This window comes from Oxyura jamaicensis, chromosome 1, assembly GCF_011077185.1.
Source record: "Oxyura jamaicensis isolate SHBP4307 breed ruddy duck chromosome 1, BPBGC_Ojam_1.0, whole genome shotgun sequence".
NCBI classification, from domain to species: Eukaryota; Metazoa; Chordata; class Aves; order Anseriformes; family Anatidae; genus Oxyura; species Oxyura jamaicensis.
In genome coordinates, this window is record NC_048893.1 from 195618974 (window position 1) to 195637746 (window position 18773).

Sequence of the window (18773 nt, forward strand, 5' to 3'; positions counted from 1 at the left end):
GGGGTTTCAAGCACCCAATCAACAGCACATTATCCAATCTTGCCATGCTAAAGACATTATCAGTTGCAACTATAGATGCAATGGAGTGCCATGCAAACTTTGTAATATTTTGAATATACTCATTTTCTACTTAGACTAATTAGGCTATTAGATGCTCAGACAATGTTTGAGGAGACACCATGCAGATTATTAATTAAATGTAATTAATAGCAATCAGATTTTCCCAAATACAGTAACATCATCTGAGACTAAAGCAAAGTTCTTTTCTAATGCTAGAGCTTCTGAGACTCACAAGGAAAAAAACAGTCATATTACTTAAAATCACAACTATGGGATAGCTTCATAAGGAAAAGGTATGATAAGTACTAGCAGCAATGCAACTTGAGGTAAGTACAACCATGCTAAAAAGGCAGCTTCAAAAATGGGGGGAAAAGAAAAAGTGGGGATATGAATCTCACCTTTCCCCTATCCCCAGACAGCCTGTACAAACCAAACATTTCCAAAGCGCCTTAACAGCTCTACTTTTAGAGGCTGTTTTTGGAGCACATTTTATCACTTTCTGGCTTTTGTGACTGATAAAATTATTCAGGAACCAAGATGTGTGGGGCTTACCGAAGGAATTGCTTGATGTTTTCAGCTTTCATTTCATCCACAAGTTTCTGTCTCACATTTTCATAGATGTCTGAAGTGCTGGGGGGGGTTTCGTTTGGTTTTGTAAACCATCCTGAAATACATTTGGAAAACTTCCCACTTAGCAAGAACCCCAGTCCTCCCATATTTGAGACAATGTGCAACTTAAATACTGAACAGCCTAATAAAAACCAACAGGGCTTAGAGCACCCTCTGTCAGTGGCTGCTCACTCAAACACAGAAATGAAATAGAAAACTAAAATATATGTAGTTGAATGAAGTAGAATAACGTGGCCTTATTAAAAGAGCACACCCTAAATTTCTGTTATACATAAAGATTTGTGTCTCATTAATTTTAAACTTTAGTGTAAAATGTGAACTATCTGTTTGCAGTGCGAGAATTAAACTTCGGATACCCATAATTAATTTTCTTTAATTAATTTATAATTAATATTATATTCCAACTTAAGGCCTAAGATTCAAAAGTCACCCTGTCAGCATGACAGTAATTGCAAAATATGGGAAGAGTGAGGTTGGTCTGTTTAAAAGTTAAATGAATAACATTAAGAGGGACCCTGGTTAGTTTTAAACAGTTGAAGATTTTTCAGTTGCCATAAATCTGAAAGGAGAGATGATAACAAATGTATGAATTTGAAGAAATCATTTACTATTACAGGAAAAATTGTCACCATAAAGCAAAGTGTATGTACTGCCCCGTGCACAATATATATATAACTTGTTAGACTTAAATGCAATTGTAGCAGCCCTCTGAACACTGATACTGGATCAGAGCAAAGGTCCATCTTGCCCAGTTGCCTGTTTTGGAGCATAGCCAAAAGATGATAGTGAAATGTATAAGCATAGCACAATCAACAGAAATTTGCAGCTCGGGGTTCTCCTGAATAAAATTAATGCTTTGTGTATTTTGTAGCCCTCGTGGATTTTTCTTTCATGCTTTCGCCTTAAGTGAGTGCTGCAGCACAAGATTAAAAAGGGCAGACACAGACATGCAATTTCAGGTTTAGAATAAAATGCTGCAAGTGACTGCAGAGAAGAATCTGATGTTCTGGTGAAGTGCATTGTACATGATGGAAAATTCAGCAACTCCACTCTTGGCTGTCAGTCAAAACTCCTCGTCTGCATTCCGTCCTTAAATTCTAAGATAGTGACTGAATAGGAGCATTTACATGGACCTTCTGTAAAAATCGGGAAAGAAAAATGGAAAACAAACAAACAAACAAACAAAACAAACAAAAACAAAACAAAACAAAACAAAACAAACATTAAGGTTTTGGGGTCACGAAAGTCTCAAACTCTTCCATTAACCTCTTCTCTTTGAACGTCTGACTGCCTGTTATGGGAAGCTGTCAGATCACTGGGGCTCATCTGCTGAAGCATGCGACTGCTGTATTCCTCTGAATCCCCCAAATGCTAGAGAGAACAACCTCTCAGAAAAACAGTGATGCAAGTGTTCTGTAAGGTCACTAAAAGAAAGTAAAAGCTCCCTGACAGGGAATTAATCTCAACGCGGGTCACGTATAAGTATCCGTAGCGGGCAAAGGCTGCGGGCTGAGCCCTGGGGGCTCCGTACTCACCCATGAGAAAGCCCAGCAAGAAGCAGCCCAGCAGCCCGGGGCAGCCCAGCCACATGCGGACGGTGGCCCAGCTCCTGGCCATATGGGCACCACAGTGGCAGGCAGATCTGCAGGCAGCAAAGAGGGCAGGCAAGCAGCTGCCTTCCTCCTCCTCCTCTTCCTCCTCCTCCTCCTCCTCCCGCCCTCAGCCCCAGGGCTGCCCCTTGCTCCTGTGATTCTTGGCTCTGGCTCTGGCCCACGCCTAACCAGTCCTAAGCTTGGGATGAGGATGTGATTTTCGGAGTGCAATGCAACACTTCTGGTTTAGTCTCCCCCCACAAGACAGCCTGTGTATCTCTGTAACAAAGAAACAGCTAGCCTGTGCTGCACACAATGCTTCACTACTAATTTCTACTCATTTCTAATTACCAAGACTTTCTGCCTTTGAAGGTTCCTGTTTTAAGCTTAATCACAATGAATGGAAGTGGCCAAGAGACGAAATGGAGGAAAGGGAAAATTTTTGTCTTTACTGAGGAAGCACTGAATTGTTCCCCCGGGTAATCTGTGGTTGCGTTAATCCTTGGCAAGTGACAAATACTTAGAGCAGCTCAGAATACAATTTAGATTAGCCAATAGGGACACTTCCAGACGTCATCCGGTTTTCAGCTCAGAAAGGTTGAAAAATAATTTCCTATCTTTTCTGGGTTATATTTATTTATTTTGGATTACAGGGTTCTTCAGACCTAGTTTTGCCAGTCTAATTCCACCAAATCCATCAGTATTTCATGGCAAAGGACACAACCTCAGCCCAAGGAAAAGACAAGATGGTTTGTACAAACTCACCATGGCCCAGCACATCTCTCCCTGCTGGTGGGTTCCGGCACATCACTGAAGCCAAGACTGCTCTTTCTGAAATGAGGAGCTGCCCATGTGGGACTTGTGATGGGGATGAAGGCAGGAAAGCTTTTTTTGGGAGCCCAGAGCCTCACCACTTACTCCTGAGAGTCCAGAGGAGGCAGATCCTGTGAAAGAAACGTCAGTGCTCCAACTATACAAATTTTCTCAGACAGACTATGTTGAGATGAAAATATTCAGAACCAGCTGGAAAGACCACTTAATGTCCCTATCACTTCACTAGGACTTTTCAGGAAGGCCAGAGATTAGAGAAGAATTATACCACTTGGGTATTCTGCTCCAGCCAAAGCCCCAGCCTTAAGAATACGGCTGGAATATCTTGGTTCAAATGATAAGCACATCTAGTTTTGTGGTCTTTTTTCTTTTTTTCTGTCATTTCCCAACTGCTCAAAAACCATCACAAATTCTGAACAGCAAGGCCTTTTCACACCAACATCTCACTTGACACGTACAAACCAGATGGGATTCCACCTACAGAAATTATAAAGAATGAGCATATTGATGTATTATTAGCATTTATATAGCACCACAGGTGTAGGACTGGCACATAATAGACAGTAAAGTGACAAGGGCTTTTGGAGATTAATGCCTAAATTAGACCTCACATGATGATAACATCAGTGGGGGAAGAGGGTAAGAATAGCAACACTGAGGCAGTATGAAGTGTATTTATTTCTACGCCTACATCTTTTTAAAGTGATAATGGCATCAGCAATACTGAAGTTGAACCAGGCATCTCATGTTTAACACTGCAGCAACCAAGTGGCTTCTACCACTTAAGATAGAGCCCTAATACTATTACTTGTTAGTTGTGGCATATTCTTACACTCCACGGATTGGCCACCAATGGAATATCTTATGTTCCTTTTAAATGCAAGAATAAATCTATGCCTCAAATTAGCTTGGTATGCTGTGGAGGCCAGTGTAAGGAGTGGTGGTGCTACACAAGATATTTTGTTGCCTCACCTGGATCATATCTATTTTACATACATTTTTTTGAAATTGTTTGCAGATAGATTGCAAGAGCATACCTAAACTATCTCATCTATGCACTTATTGGGAAGATGAGAAAAAAACAACAAACAACAAAAACAACAACAACAACAAAACACATATAAAAGCCAAATAAATCTCACTCATCCAGGAGAAACAGAAGTCTTGGCCTGATAACAGAGTTTATAGCTGCTGCTGGCTTGTCTTGGAAGGGGGAACAGGGTGCAGCAACCTAGACTGTTCTTGAAGAGTGTGCAGAGACAGCAGCTAGAACTAAGTATGGAGAGAGGATAAAGCTACCCCCTCCTATACCCACTTTGATTTTCTTCGGTGCCTAAGCTGGAAGAGGGGGTTCTCTTTAGCATTTTTTGCTGCTCATTTCTTATCCACTCATTTCTTATCCCCCTCATTTTCTGTTTCTTTGCCTCTCTCACTTTCTCCCCTTTGCTGGTCCTATCAGTCCTAAAACATGCAGCATAACGAATGCAGCACCTATCCGGCATGTTCACTGCTTCCTGAGGCATGCCCCGAGAAACCCACAACACACATTACAAAACCACAAAGCCAAAGTCGTAGTGCCATGTCTTACATATGCTGAAGCTCCTCAGATTAACTGCAGCCAGGAAAAAATGAGCCTGACATTGAAAGCTGTGGTACAGTGAAAGCTGAGGTACAGCGTGCCTAGAATGGAAAAGCACATCTGTGAGGAGGTGGAAGAAGCTGCTCCAAACCAAAGCACATCTCGCTGCTACCGAGCATCTCAGCAGCCAAGGCGTGAGCTCAGAGCTACAAAAATGATCAGTATCCCAGGAGTCTCTGAGTGACTTCCTGACCAAATCAAGCTTCCATCAACTATCTTATTCTTTTATGTGGGGCTTTTCCTGCTAGAATTAAGGTATTATCAGTGTGAGATACTGCTGTGAGTGCTTATCTGATAATAGTTGTAACTATATAGTAAGATAACAGTAACTTTCGCCTAAGGTTAATTGAAGTTCAAACTTGGGGCTGATGGGAGATACAATTGATTCTAGGTAGTCATAAATTTTATGCATGTGAAGTAATGAAAAGATTACTAGGAAAATAGATCCCTTTTCTCAGGCCAGGCAGCCTAACTACCAAAAAGACCCAAAGCAGAGACAAACTCCTGAACACACAGGACTTCTTCAAGCTACTAGCACTTCTACAACTAGCAAGAAAGCTCTCGGTTACTGTATGGACTTTGTATTGAGCTCGGGAATGGTGAGAATGACTTGTGCTGAGAGTGAAAATGCAAGTAGGGTTCATCTGAAGCTGGGCAGAACTTGTGGATAGGTATGTATGCTGTCAGTTAAAAACAACAACAGAAAACAAAACCAAAACAAACAAAACCCTTTGGTAAACTAGCAAAGCTCCAAAAATAGCAAGGATATGCATACCAAATTCAAAATCAGCACGTTTGTGTATTGAATGCATAACAATGCTATGCAGCCAACTAGAAAACCATCACAGTATATAAGAATACATAATACACAGAACAAATGCCACAGCTTGTAAATTGTGGGCAGTTGTAGCTGCTTGGCAACTGGGACCCAAAGCAGCTTTGACCTGTTATCTGCAGCTGCTTGACCTGTTGTTTGAATAAAGGTTGAACTTGTGGCTTGAAAGATCAAAGGGCCCTGCTTTGTGGGGAAGGCAGAGGTACAACGGGGCAGGCAGAAAGGCAATAGGGGAATGCTCAACTGCAATTTCATATCAGCAGTTCCCTTCTGGCTCTGCCAGTTTCACAGTCTCCCCAGAAGTCTCTCGTGGCTTCTGCAGTCTATCTGACTCCCAGATTAAAAGGGCAGTGGAGTCTGATGCCTTGAGTGGGAGTCTCTGCTGTCCTGAACTTCAGAAGCCCCTTATCAGATTCCAGCTAAAATAAACTTTACTTTGCTGGCAGCTAAGTTCTGCTTGCAAACTTTGACCCTTTCTTCTACAAGAGGAATGTACCCAATGAGGCAGAGAGAGTTTGCACATTGAGCATAAACCAAAGGATATCTTCCAGCAGGCATGAACTGAAACAAGATCTGTCTGGATTTAAGGAAGAGCTTTTCCATCACGAGGGCAGTGAAGCACTGGTGCATGTTGCACAGACAGGTTATGCAGCTTCCACCCCTGGAGTTCTTCAAGACCAGACCAGCTAAATAAAGCCCTGTGCAACAGCGTCTGTTTCCAGAGCTTACCCTGCTTTGAACAGGAGTTTGAGCTAGAGACCTCCTAATTTCTCTTCCAGCCTGAATTACCCCATGATTCTATGACTGAATGACATTCTACTATTCATTGCAATCCCCTGCCCTCAGGAGCTGCTGTCAGTCAGGTGAAAGAATACGATTTATGCACACTTTGACTCCAGCTGCTAAGTGCTGGCTATTCTGCTCCACCGCACTGTTGTCTGTGGTCCAGTAGCAAACTTCAAACAGCTTACATGTGTTAAGACAAGCACCCATCTCAAAGATCTTGACTACCAGTGACGGCTCTGTCTTAGCTGAGCTACCACTTGAAGAAAGATCTGTGGTGACAGCATCCTAATTCAGAAATGATGCTGCCAGGTCAACAGACTTACCAGCCAAAACAGCATTAACACTGCTTGTTTCATGACAGCGAGGATATGTTTTAATACAAGTATAGGTTCAACTTTTCCAACACACGGGTATGCACGCCTTCATTTCATTTGACGTACACAGTGCACAGAATGGTTATTGTATGGAGTTCTTTGGAAAATTTTGGCAGCATTCAGCTTGATGATAAGAAGTACTTCCTTTAAAAAAATAGTATATTTTTTTATTTAACAATGCAGATAGGTTCCTCCTCCTGCTTACTAAACATTTTTAAAGCTCTTGTCTTGCAATTAAGTCATCTGCTGCTGTATATAAAGCAATGATGTATTGGGTTTGTCTGCAGTGACTGTGAAGGCCAAATGCGTGTTAGCAAGGAGCTGCCTGGAAGGAGGATGTTAGTTTTTCCAAGTACTAATTACAGCATATTTTAAAAACAAAAGATTTGAAAGCTGATTACAGTAGACAATCCCCCTATTGACCACCTCTAGATGAAAACATCTGTAGTTACATGAACAACCTGCACACTTCTGCTTGGGATAGTCTGAGAAACTGAAGACTGCAGTGTCTTTACCTAAACTCCATGGAAGACTGACAATTAGAAATGATCCAGGGAGAAGAATGATCCTTTCAGAATTTCAATTTAAATCTTCCAAGACTAAAGAGCACCTGGCTTTATATTTTTAATTTTAAAAACAGATCAAGAACTTCAGGATGAGCCAAATGCTGCAATTTATAGCTTGCAGAACCAGACGCCTGAGCTTCCTTCCTTACAGAAAGGAAGGATCCCGAGGCGCTGACATTTACAAGTTCAGAAGGGTTACCAAGGAACACTTATCATGTTTATCACCTGCTGTCTGCCTTCCCCTCTCTCAGCAAGTCACGGATAAAGATGTGAAAATGTTGTAGCAGCTCTCATGAGGAGCCACTAAACAGCCACAAGTTGCAGCCTAGTATATCTAGAAAAAAAAAAAAAAAAAAAAAAAAAGAGTGCTGGTTTTTCACAATTCTGCAATTTGCTGTGGTTTCCTGTGGGTCAGGATCACCCAACATGGTGCTGGATAAGCTAAGGCTGAGAGTAACAGTGGCTGTTTCAAGAGAAGTCAGCCCCAAGTATTAGTCAGACTTATCATGTTGAAGATCAGAAAATTTTCATGCTGACAAAGGAGTGGGGCAACACACCCACAGGCAGCATGGAGCACTGGGCTTTGACCTCAGATTTATTTAAGTGACTGCATGAGGGCTTAAGGAAAGATCTGGACTGAGTGCAACTGATGATTTCTTCCCTCAAGAAGTTAAGCAAAGGCCTATTTGCTTTCAAAATTCAATTGCTATAGATTGTGGTTTGCACTGAACAAATGCAGGTCACAAAGTGGACCAAAATCTGGGAGAAGGTACTGGACAGTTTGAACCCCATCCTTCCAAAACATCATGCAAATTGCTGCATTACAACCACCCTTCTTGGTACCTCCCCTCTCTGTGTCAATGATGTCCTCAACTTGTTGACCAAACTAGTGGTAGTTTGGTTTAGGCTCTAAAGAAGTAAAGGCCTGGACCCTGGCTGGGCCATAAACTTCTCTAACTCCACCCTATTCTTTCAAAACCCACACGGAAGACGTGACATAGAGTGCTTTGATGAGCACGCTATGATGAACTTGGAAACCAGGATATCAATCATGCCATTAACACATGAATAGCAGGAGGTTCTTCCAAGACTAACTATCATGGAACAAAAGAAGTTGTGGGTACAAGGAGTTTTATGCTTACCATTACCATCTTCCACAATCTGAGTACAAACCAACAACATTATTCCATAACACGACAGTCTGAGGGAGCTGCTTTGAGCTCTCCCTGCTAAGCAGCTGGATGCGTGGCAGTGATCTCCCCTCAATTTGGTTTGCCTCTCAAGGATGCTTACTTCTCAAGGTTGAGAAACACCTTAGCAGCTGCAGATCTTTGGTAAGTGACCAATACTGTGTAAAACTTACATCACAGGGCATTAAGTTCTTGTATTGGTAAATTTGAATCTTTATTATTATCCTCTGTGCAGTAAGTAGTAAGTTGAACCTGGCCATTGGACTTCGTTAAGTCTAATTTTTACAGTATTTTATTTCAATAAACCATTTTTGCTACTAACTTTAGTGGTGATTCTTTAGACAGTTTAAATCTTATCCATGACACTCTGCAACAGCCAGCCTGTACCTTTGCTCTGTTCTGAGGCACAGAGTCAAGGAGTCGAGAGGAGAGAGCTTCTGTCCCTATATCCTATTACCTCTAGTGCTTAGGGAACCATATATATTTTCATACATATATATGTAGCTTAATATTTTGTGAGGTCCTAGACTCTGCCATTGTATATAACGTGCCAGCTATTGCCAAAAAAGCTCCTAATTAAACTTAATGAAACCATGCTGTGGTTAGGTCCGAAATATTTATGAACAATTAGGATTTTATGGAAAATCCCAAATCGATCACAAGACTGAAATCCACCAGATCATGGCTCAATCTTCTAAGAAATGGTGGAAGTCTGAGCTGAAATAGCAAATCAAATTACACAAAAATATTTGCCATGCAAGAGTTTATTAAATCCTCCAGTGGCAGACTGTCAGAAGAATTGACCTGATTTTCTGAGTCTTCTGTCTGATCTCCATTGTCCCATTGTACTCTTTTGAGCAGTTTGTTCTAAGCTGCATGCCAAAGTCAGAAATACAGATTCCATGGAGATGTTAATACTTTAGTATCATTTCAAACTAAGGGCATGATGAATTTTCCTTGCTAATTGTTTTCATATTAAAAATCTCTTGTAATGGCCAAGAATTAGCACAAGTACATTTGGGATAAGAGAATAAAAATAGCTCTTCGTCTTGAAAGACATGTTTTGTGAGATCATAATAGTCTGACAAGATGCTTTGCCTTGTTTCTACGCTGGTGACTAGAAGACTTCTTGCTCAACTCTATTTGCAAACAGCTGAAAGACTATGCATGTAAAGAGAAGAACATCATGGTTGAGTATTTTGGGCTGGCAGCCCATAACTTGTTAAGATCATGATACATTCCTCAAGCAGTGTGTGACAGTTTTCCCATCTTCATATGTGAATCTTCATGTAAAAGGAGAGCTGAAAAGGTTATCTTATATATATTATGCAATTCCAAGGTAAGAAATTAAAGTTGACAACAAAGATAGAAACTGATAAAAACATTAAATGTCTTCTGTTTTCCTAATGCACTATGAGGATTAGTATAGAAATTAATAAAGCAAGCAAAATGCACAGCTCTGAAAATAAATCCAGTGGTTAGCAATTTTTGAAATATGAAACAGAGAAAAATCTTGATTTTTTTAAATGTAGACTCTCACTTCAGAAGTTATCTAAAGCCTGAGCTCTCCGAATGGATTACTTTACCTTAACACTGCTAAATGCATTGCACTTGGTTATATTATTTGCAAAGAATAAGACTGTCTGGGTTGTGTGTTCTTTCTAATAATCCTCTTAGCATTTTAGAAGTTCTTGTTTCGAGGCTTCTGCAAGCTGTTATCTGTAGTCTTCGCTGATGATTATGTTGTTGATATTTAAGCTACTTCCTTCAGTGTTCCTGCTGCTGCCTGTACAGTGAAGGCAGCAATGGAAATTTGCCTCTTAACTTCTTCCCAGGCTTTATGTTGATCAGGTTTGTTTTTAATGTCAAACATGGCATCATAGATCCCTGGGAATGATTCTCCTGCATACTTGTTATGGCTGCTTGGAGCGAAGATAACATGTCTGTAGGGAAGTTGAGGGAAAAAACAAACAAACAATAATATAGTGCATTAGGAAAATAAAATATTATTTTCTATACAAATCTAGTATTTTTGACACTGAAGGGGTAAATAAATAGTATCATTGCAGCAACAGTGCCTATATCCTGTTAAGCAAGAAAATAAAATGAGCAACATTATTCCATGTGAATACAAGAACTTGGTAGCTAAGACTTGAGATAGAGTTGACTAAAGCATTCTTCTTTCCTTTTTTTTAGATGAAAGGGAAATATTTTTTTTTTTAAAAAAAAGCAAGCCAGCACCTTTTGTCACAGATGTACACAGTCTGACAGATACAGGCATGCTTTAAGGCTTTTGAATGTTCTCAATAGATTTTTAACCAGAAGTCATGAGAGATATAAGAACTGTAGATCTTACATTCTCTTTCTACACTTAATTTTTAGTGGAACTTTTTAATGGAAAGATAACTGATCTGAATGCAGAGTGGTAGGAATGACCAAAAAACTAGGCTTGACTCAACTATTCTGCCTCTCAAACAAGTTTTATTTCTTGAACTGGAAGAGAGAACTAGTGAATTTACTTCACTGCTGTTGGAGTACTGCCCTCTACAGTGTATTTTCTAGCATGGCTGTTCTGCTACAGCAGGTCAAATTTTAGATGTTTCAAGTGTACCCTATTTCACTTTGAATCCCAACTTCCTTTACCAGGGAAATGACTTGAACTGAGACAACAGATGAACTTTTTGATCTGTTTAGAAGCCCACTGAAATCAACGGAAATGGGTTTACTGATCTGAAAAGGCTTAAAATGGGACTCCTGCTCTGTACAGAGTATCTCACTGAAGTTTTCCCTAATGTTGTTTTTGCTTTTCAATCTTATTTGTCTTATTTAATCTAATTTTACTACGTTGAATAAAACCATTACAATTCCATCTAGAGACCTATAAATCATAAAGGAATTCTCATACAGTACTCTGGTCAGAATGTAAAAAAAAGCCTTTCTTACCTATAAAATGGCCTTCCAGGTAATCCAAGTGGATCAATGAAAGCCCTTTCTAGAAACATGAGCTGATCATTTAATGATCTGACAGCAAGTAGGCTAAAAGCAAAACAAGAGAAGAACACATCAGCAACAGAGTGTTTGGCCCACCCTCCTTCAGTGCCATAATGGATACAGCTGTGCATTTATGAAGGACAGTACATCCACAGTGCTGAATTTCAAGTGTAGAAGACAGAAGACAGAGCATGGCAGCTAACCTGAACAAGAGAATTATGCTGCTCTATACTGTGAGACAGCCTGGCTTATAACCTGAAAGTTATAAACCTTAAAGCTTTTCTTAAAGGCCAAGAAATACTGTAAAAGAAAAGCCTTTCAGGTATTTTCTCTCATTCTGCATTTTATTCCTGTACCTCCTTTTCATTAGGATGCTTGGACAAACCATTCTCTTCTTTTGTACAAAACCCCATTTTCTACAAAGCCGGCGAGCAGTAAATTACTTCAGTTAAATCACATTTATTTCTATATGTAAAACTACAACATCTGAGAAACAGGAAACTTGTGATGTTAGAATCATCTTTTGAGTCATCCAAGAACTGTGTTTGTCTGATAGCAGATTGTAAATTCCCTTCAGCAGAGACCATCTGTTTCTGTGTGCTTTGAATAGCTTTGGGCATACTACTGATGCTTAACAAATACAAGAACTGTGAAGAAGAATATACTGACTGTATGTGGGTTTGGCAGTTTACATCTAAAGTAACTTACTGTAGAACGTCAAAAGCACTCACCAAGAAAAAGCAGTAAAATGTATATCACTGTAAGTCTGGAGTAACTACTACTGTCAATGAAATTGTTTCAAGTTTACATGGGTGTCAATGGAAACTGAATCATGTTGGCTGAATTAATGCTGAGTTTTAGGCCCTCCATCAATGAAATTATTTTGAACTGAACTTTATCAACTGCTAGGGTGCTGTAGAATTCTGCAGGACATGTTATTTTCCACACTGGATCACAAAGGTAAACAGTAAAGTGTTTTCTTATACATATTTTGAAACTTCTACTATGCTTATTGATACACTTCTGTGATTCAGAAAAACAAACTGAAATTTACATGGTAAATGAAGTATGTAAGCTATGGTAACTGACAGAAGTTACAAAATCACAATAAAACAGAACAGATGTAACATGGTGGGGACAGAAGTTATGATTTGTAAATGGCACATAGAAAACTAATTGTGTTGTGACTTAAAAGACAATTTTTCTGCTCATCCAAATTAGTGTTTTTCTAGTAACATGATGCAGCGTAAATGCTCTAGAAATATAAAGTTCATATAAATATCATATTTATCATATGCCATAAATGTAATATTTTGCATATGAGATAATTACTAATTTATCTTGAAAGTTGCTGCCATTAAAAGGATGGCTTTTATTCTCACTTAGTCTTCCATATGGGCAAGCATATAGCTAAATTAGATTCTTCCCAATAAATGCAACATACACATATGTATATATAAAAGGAAGTATAGTTTCTAATTCTGGGCATGGCCTACAAAGAACGAATCAATTCAAGTGCAAATTATGGCATAGGTGCTATACAGAATTTTTGGAAAGCCTGTCAAAAAGCTTGCTACGACTACAAGCATGGTACAGATGTGTTGATTTTTTTTTTCATTAAGTAGTATCAGTAACTTGAAAACTAGAGTGGCAAATGAAGACTACGAGTCATCATTAATTCTTTAATGATAATTCAGTGATGCAATCCGAGGATGTGTCTGTACTTGGAGGAAGTGACACACCTGAGCTGGCTCTGCTCGTGCTAACCAACAGTCTTGTCACATCCATGTGTCACCCTGGTGCTGCTCCTAAGCTGAATTGACATTCATTATCTTGGACAGTTTTCTAAGCTAAATGGCTAGATTCCCAGGCTCTGCAGCATCTCTGATGTTCGCTAGTTCAACAGTTCTATAGTTTGTTTTCTTGAGTAAAGAGATCCAAGAATTCATAAGGACTTCAAGGTTATTCAGGGTACTAAATGCAAGTGAAGACAATGCCCTCTGAGCCCAGAGGACTACATAGATTTGGCTGGAAGAAAAAACTTACTTATTGATATCTATGTGCTGCAGTCTGTCATGGAAGTTAGCAGCCACTTCTGTAAAATTCTTCACAGCTGAAAAGAGAGCATCTGGAGGGAGCAGAAAAGAAGCGTTTAACTTCAAATTCTGAAAGAACCATTTAACAAATCAAATTCTTCAAATTAAAACTGCTTATCTTTCACTGTGATAATGATCTGATCATTCTCACTGAATGAAAATCAGGTAATCCTGTATTTCTGCATTAAAAACTACATAATTCTGTGTGAAAACTTGCCTTGGAGACAATAGAAATTGGTATTTTTGTGAACATTATTATTTGATACTTGAAGAATGTGAAGAGCATGGATTGCCAGAACCAGACTGTTCAGGTAGGTGCACAGTTTTATAGAGCCTGACAACCTGTGCATTACCGTTATGTCCTACCACACAAAAGTTTAGAGTGAGATTGAGGGAAGGACGGAGAGAGAAAGTGAGCATGCATCGCTACTATGTGTCATTAGCAGCCCAGTCCTAAACAGAATAGTGTATAATGTTGCCCATAAAATCTCAGCCAGCAGCAGATGCATTGTGAATCTCTTCCCTGAAACCAAATTCTAAGATCCCTACCATAACAAGGGGATGAATCACGCCTGCCTGAACAAACCCTCAAACTACTCATGATGCTTAAAATTGCTATCATGTGCCCATAAACTCATGTAACAGAGGTTCTGACTGGATATAAGGAGAAACTTTTTCACCCTATGCACAGTCAGGCACTGTTGTCCAGGGAGGTTGGGCAGTCTCTGTCCTTGGAGGTCTTCACAACAAGACAAGACAAAGCCCTGAGCAACCTAGTCTGATCTCAGAGTTGACCCTGCCTTGGGCAGGTTGACCTAGAGACTTCCTGAGACCCCTTCTAATCACAAGTATCCTATGATCAGCGTTGAACATAGAATTGTCCAGCACCATAAACCACAAAGCAGCAAGGTATTTGTAGGGACCAAGACAAAAGTATCTTGCCAGCAACACTGGTGAACCACACACAAGCGAAAGAACACATGATGAGAACTGTTAGCTCTACATGGCATTGGCATAGCTTCTGCAATGGCACACTAGTAAAAAAAAAAAAAAAAAAGTCACATTTCAAATTATTTTAAGGCGTGACTCTTGTATTATTTGTTTGTACAGCACAAAGCAAATACCAAGGCCTGAACAAGACTTATACATTAAAATAAGGCACTAACAGAGGAATGTGATAATGACTGTACGTACCAAAGGAAACGTTGTATGCTGCCAGTTGCTCTTCATGATTTTGTGACATATTATAGATGATATGAGCATAGTTGCTCACAGCTGATGCATAATCTCTGCAGTCAAAAGGAAGCACAACGGAGTTGGCCAACTCAAACACCAGCCCTCCCCGTACCTGAGCTACTGTCAGATGATTCTTGAAAGTGGGATCATAAAACCTCTCCACAATTTCATAGGTCTCATAGACACTGTGGTAAACTGGATAGCTGCTATACTTTTCTACATTCTGAAACAAACAAAACCAAACAAAACCATTAATTCCTGTCAGTGGTGGATACTGCAGGTATGCTTGAAAACCTTTGCTGTGGGATTCAAGGCACTGTAAAGTTAAATGTTCAGGTCACACGAATCCTCTGTAGCCACTACATACAATCAAATAAGAACTGTTTAGTGGTGGCTCTCCTAGACATCAATCGATGATGAAATTGTCACACGGAGACACTCAGAGTCAAACTTATACTCTTCATAAAACATGAACCATTTTTAAATTTAAAGCTTTGTAAGCCATCCCAATTCATTCAAAGTCATCGGAAGCCACACATGCCTTCATCAGCCATACATAATTTTGAACAAATCCAGTTACTCTGAACAAAGGTCTCCTTTTCTTGTCTGATTGACACCAAGCTGACCATTCCTATTTATTAAATATTTGTGTTGCAGTAGCACAGAGTTCTAGTAATGAACACACTAATGAACACTCTGACACACTAAGCTGACTCCAAAAAGCTGACAGTCTGAATGGCTCAATTACACAGTTGATAGTATTCAGGCAGTTACATGGGAGATGTAATTACAAAGACACAGACTTACCCAATTTTTACTGTAACGTGCTCTGCCTGAAGCGATGCCAAGACGTTGAAAAAAGACTTCAAAGTCATTGCCAGAACCCAATTTATTTATTCTTTTAACAAGAAAGAGGAAAATGCCTTGAGTGTCAATACCCAAAATATAATTTTTAGTTTGTTTCCAAGTACCGTGATACCTATTTATTCTCCAGTTACAGTCACTACACAGTCTTTCCCTAGCACGCTTAATACACTATGAATTGCCTGGACTCCTGCATTGCATGTACCTCCTACCAACAACTGGAATTCTCAGAGGGGCAGAGTCACTGGAGAAAAATCAAACAGTCAAGGGGAGGAATTAATTCACTGTCTTTAATCATTGAGGAGAAAGACCCAATGAACTCCTCCTGTTAAACTTCTACTATCCCAGGCTCTAAGCTCAGAGAAAATAGAACAGTACAAGCACAATCCCATGTATGAGATCCAGTAAAGGAACCCTGTTAATTTTAAAGGAGAGTGTTTTAAGAACCTGCCTGGTATGTTCCCCAGCCACCCAAACTCAGAGGCCTTCCAGGAGACAGGAAACAAGTGCAAGGGTACGTCTGTGTTACCATCTTGTACTTCTGCCACTGGCTTGTGCACACCACCCTTATTTGTCTAAATCTCTATAAACTAAAACAACATTTTACTTTTCATACACAAATAACCTTGTTCATGCTACAACAGCAAGTTCACAAAAATGTTGTACAGCACTGTTAATCAGTTGCAATCAACAAAACTGATATCTATACAAGCTGAAAATCACACACTTCCTTTCAAGTGCTCAGTTTTTAAAACCCGCACTCTACTAGTTACAATAAGTTCTAGCAAAGTTTTAATTTTCTTTTGTCACTGACCTGGGAACCTCTTTATATTCTCTTGATGGATTTTTTTTATACCAGCTCTCATAGAGAGATTTTCCTTCAAACCCCTCATCAGGACTTGGTATCTAGAAAATATGTATTATAAAAAACAAAGGTTACAATTTTAAATCTTACCAATCCACAAAACTACAACCTGCCATCACTTGGCTATGGCCTAGGGAAATGAATAAATAGCAGTCTTAAGTCCCTGAGCCTTTCTGCATTTCCACTTTAAACTTTTAAATGCATAATATTTTTTCAAAGGAGTATTTTATTTGATAAAAATAGGAAAGTTTTTAGATGGAAGAAAACAGAAGGAAAGCAAAACATTTCAAATCAATATTTACATTCTGGTGTTTCTTTATGAGATTTTCAGTCATATAATCTACATATTCAACACAAAAATCATTAAAAAATCTTCCTGTTTCAGTTTGGCAGGAAAATTCAAACAGTTTTGTCTTGAATTAACTCAAAATTGCTTCATCCTTGTTTTAGTTCACAAAAATGACTTCCATGGATGCAGTAGTGACCTTAGAAGGACAAAGTGTACAGTAGTAGGTGCTTCTATCATCATAGGTGCTACAGAGGTATACAAGTCATCATAATTATCAAGATCATTCCTATTGCTATTTTCAGAGTACTTCACAGATTATTGAGCAAAATAAACAGTGTATTTATTTTATCTTTTTTATTGATTGGCAGTTAAGGTTTTATTGTCTTTATTAAGATTATTAATATCTATATTTATTTTTTTTTATGTTTCTAAAAATTTCTCAAAAATAACAGTCAAAATAAAGTGTTTGGCTCTCTGGTCATAGAGCTGATTGTTTTACGGAACAGTGTTAATGCTTTTTGCTACAGATTCATTTTGGATGGGGGTTACACAGGACCTCCTTCCTGATTAGCATTCCCTTCAAACATCAGCTACCAAGCAAGTGTAGTAACACGCATTCGTCAGCCTTTGTTGCCGTTTCCCAGCTCTGGGAAGGTTATGCAACCATGTTTACTGGTATTTAGGTCAACATTTTAATGATAGCCCTTGGTGTCCAAACTGAGGCTCTAATGACCTGATTTTCTGACAGTTCTGAACACCCGCATTTAGCACAAGTTACCATGGGAACTGCAGGTGATCAGCTCTTCTGCAGTTCCAGACTGAAATATCTGTAAATGGGCATCTAATTTTAACAGAGTTAAATTTTATTTGTTGTCTTGCAATTGCCAGAAAATTATTATACTGAGTTACTACCCTTCCCTTACTTTTATTGCAGACTGATGTCAGCTCCCAAGAGATAACAAACTATTGACCTTGGAAACAAAAGATGGGTGAAGCAGACATAGCAGATGAAGACAGATACAGTAAATTCATAGAATACATATACCAGTTAAATGTATATTACATGTATATATATAAAACACACAGAAGATGAAATAAATGTTCATGCTTTGATGCAGATGAACAGAAAAGAAACAAATAAAAAGCCCTTAGTATCAGCCTCTAAGACCCACTCTCAAAGAAAGGAACATCTTACATCTAAGATGCAGATTTCCCAAGAAAGATCCCTACCTTTTAATTTTATGTGCCACTTAAATATGTGTGAGAGCATCATGGGCAGCGCTAATGAGGATCCATGGAAGATAAGCACATTGACCCAACCTGTCACATCATGTTAAAAACAACACCTTAGCAACCCTAATGTCTTCCCCTGTCTAAAGGGAGACAGACAGACTCCTCCACTACCACGGGCACCTAAGCTGTTGGACTGGGCAGCCGTATCCGTGCTTGTCCTTGCTCTCTGGCTCATGGAATTTCTTTATTAGACTGTTCTCAGAAGGAGAACTTTCACAGGAAGAGAGAAAAAATCATGAATAGGCAATAATTTAAAGGTATACATTTGAAATCCCTTTGCCAGTCCTGGGAAAAAAAAAAAAAAAAAAAAAAAAAAGCTGTTGACTTAAAGAGGGTGATTGCAGTTAGAAAAGAAAGCAACGAACAGCTAACACCATATTTTATGCACAGAGTCCCAACAAGTGAGTGAGTACTGAACATTCTGGCTAAAAATTTCAAGCAATATTACCTCTTTGGTCACACTGTACACTAGTCTGTACATCAGTGGCGTGCAATCCACTCTTAGTGTGTAGTTTCCTGAAAAATAGGAAAAAATATTTGTATGAAGAAGCAAGTTCAACTCAGCTGAAGCTTTGTGTCATTATTTGTTAATAAGAAAGGGACTAGAAAGTTACACATGCTACAGGGAACAAGCTG

General features: G+C 39.2%; 1 protein-coding gene across 10 annotated transcripts in view; it reads right to left on the minus strand.

The window, feature by feature from the left end:
- Positions 1-18773, minus strand: part of FOLH1B (folate hydrolase 1B) — a 66329-nt gene that overhangs the window by 31018 nt on the left and 16538 nt on the right. For 4 of the 10 annotated variants that reach the window (XM_035329034.1, XM_035329093.1, XM_035329084.1 and 1 more), the window contains 7 exons: positions 18586-18653; positions 16505-16596; positions 15634-15724; positions 14785-15049; positions 13541-13622; positions 11447-11539; positions 4989-10446 (listed from right to left, as the gene is read on the minus strand). The exons of 1 other annotated variant lie outside the window; for it this stretch is intronic. In XM_035329034.1, coding sequence (XP_035184925.1) covers positions 10257-10446; positions 11447-11539; positions 13541-13622; positions 14785-15049; positions 15634-15724; positions 16505-16596; positions 18586-18653 — 881 coding nt within the window. In that variant the 3' untranslated portion in view covers positions 4989-10256. Of the gene's footprint in view, positions 1-612; positions 914-2225; positions 4885-4988; positions 10447-11446; positions 11540-13540; positions 13623-14784; positions 15050-15633; positions 15725-16504; positions 16597-18585; positions 18654-18773 lie in introns of those variants that run through there. 5 more of the 10 variants (XR_004751661.1, XM_035329043.1, XR_004751660.1 and 2 more) reach the window with 5 other exon arrangements.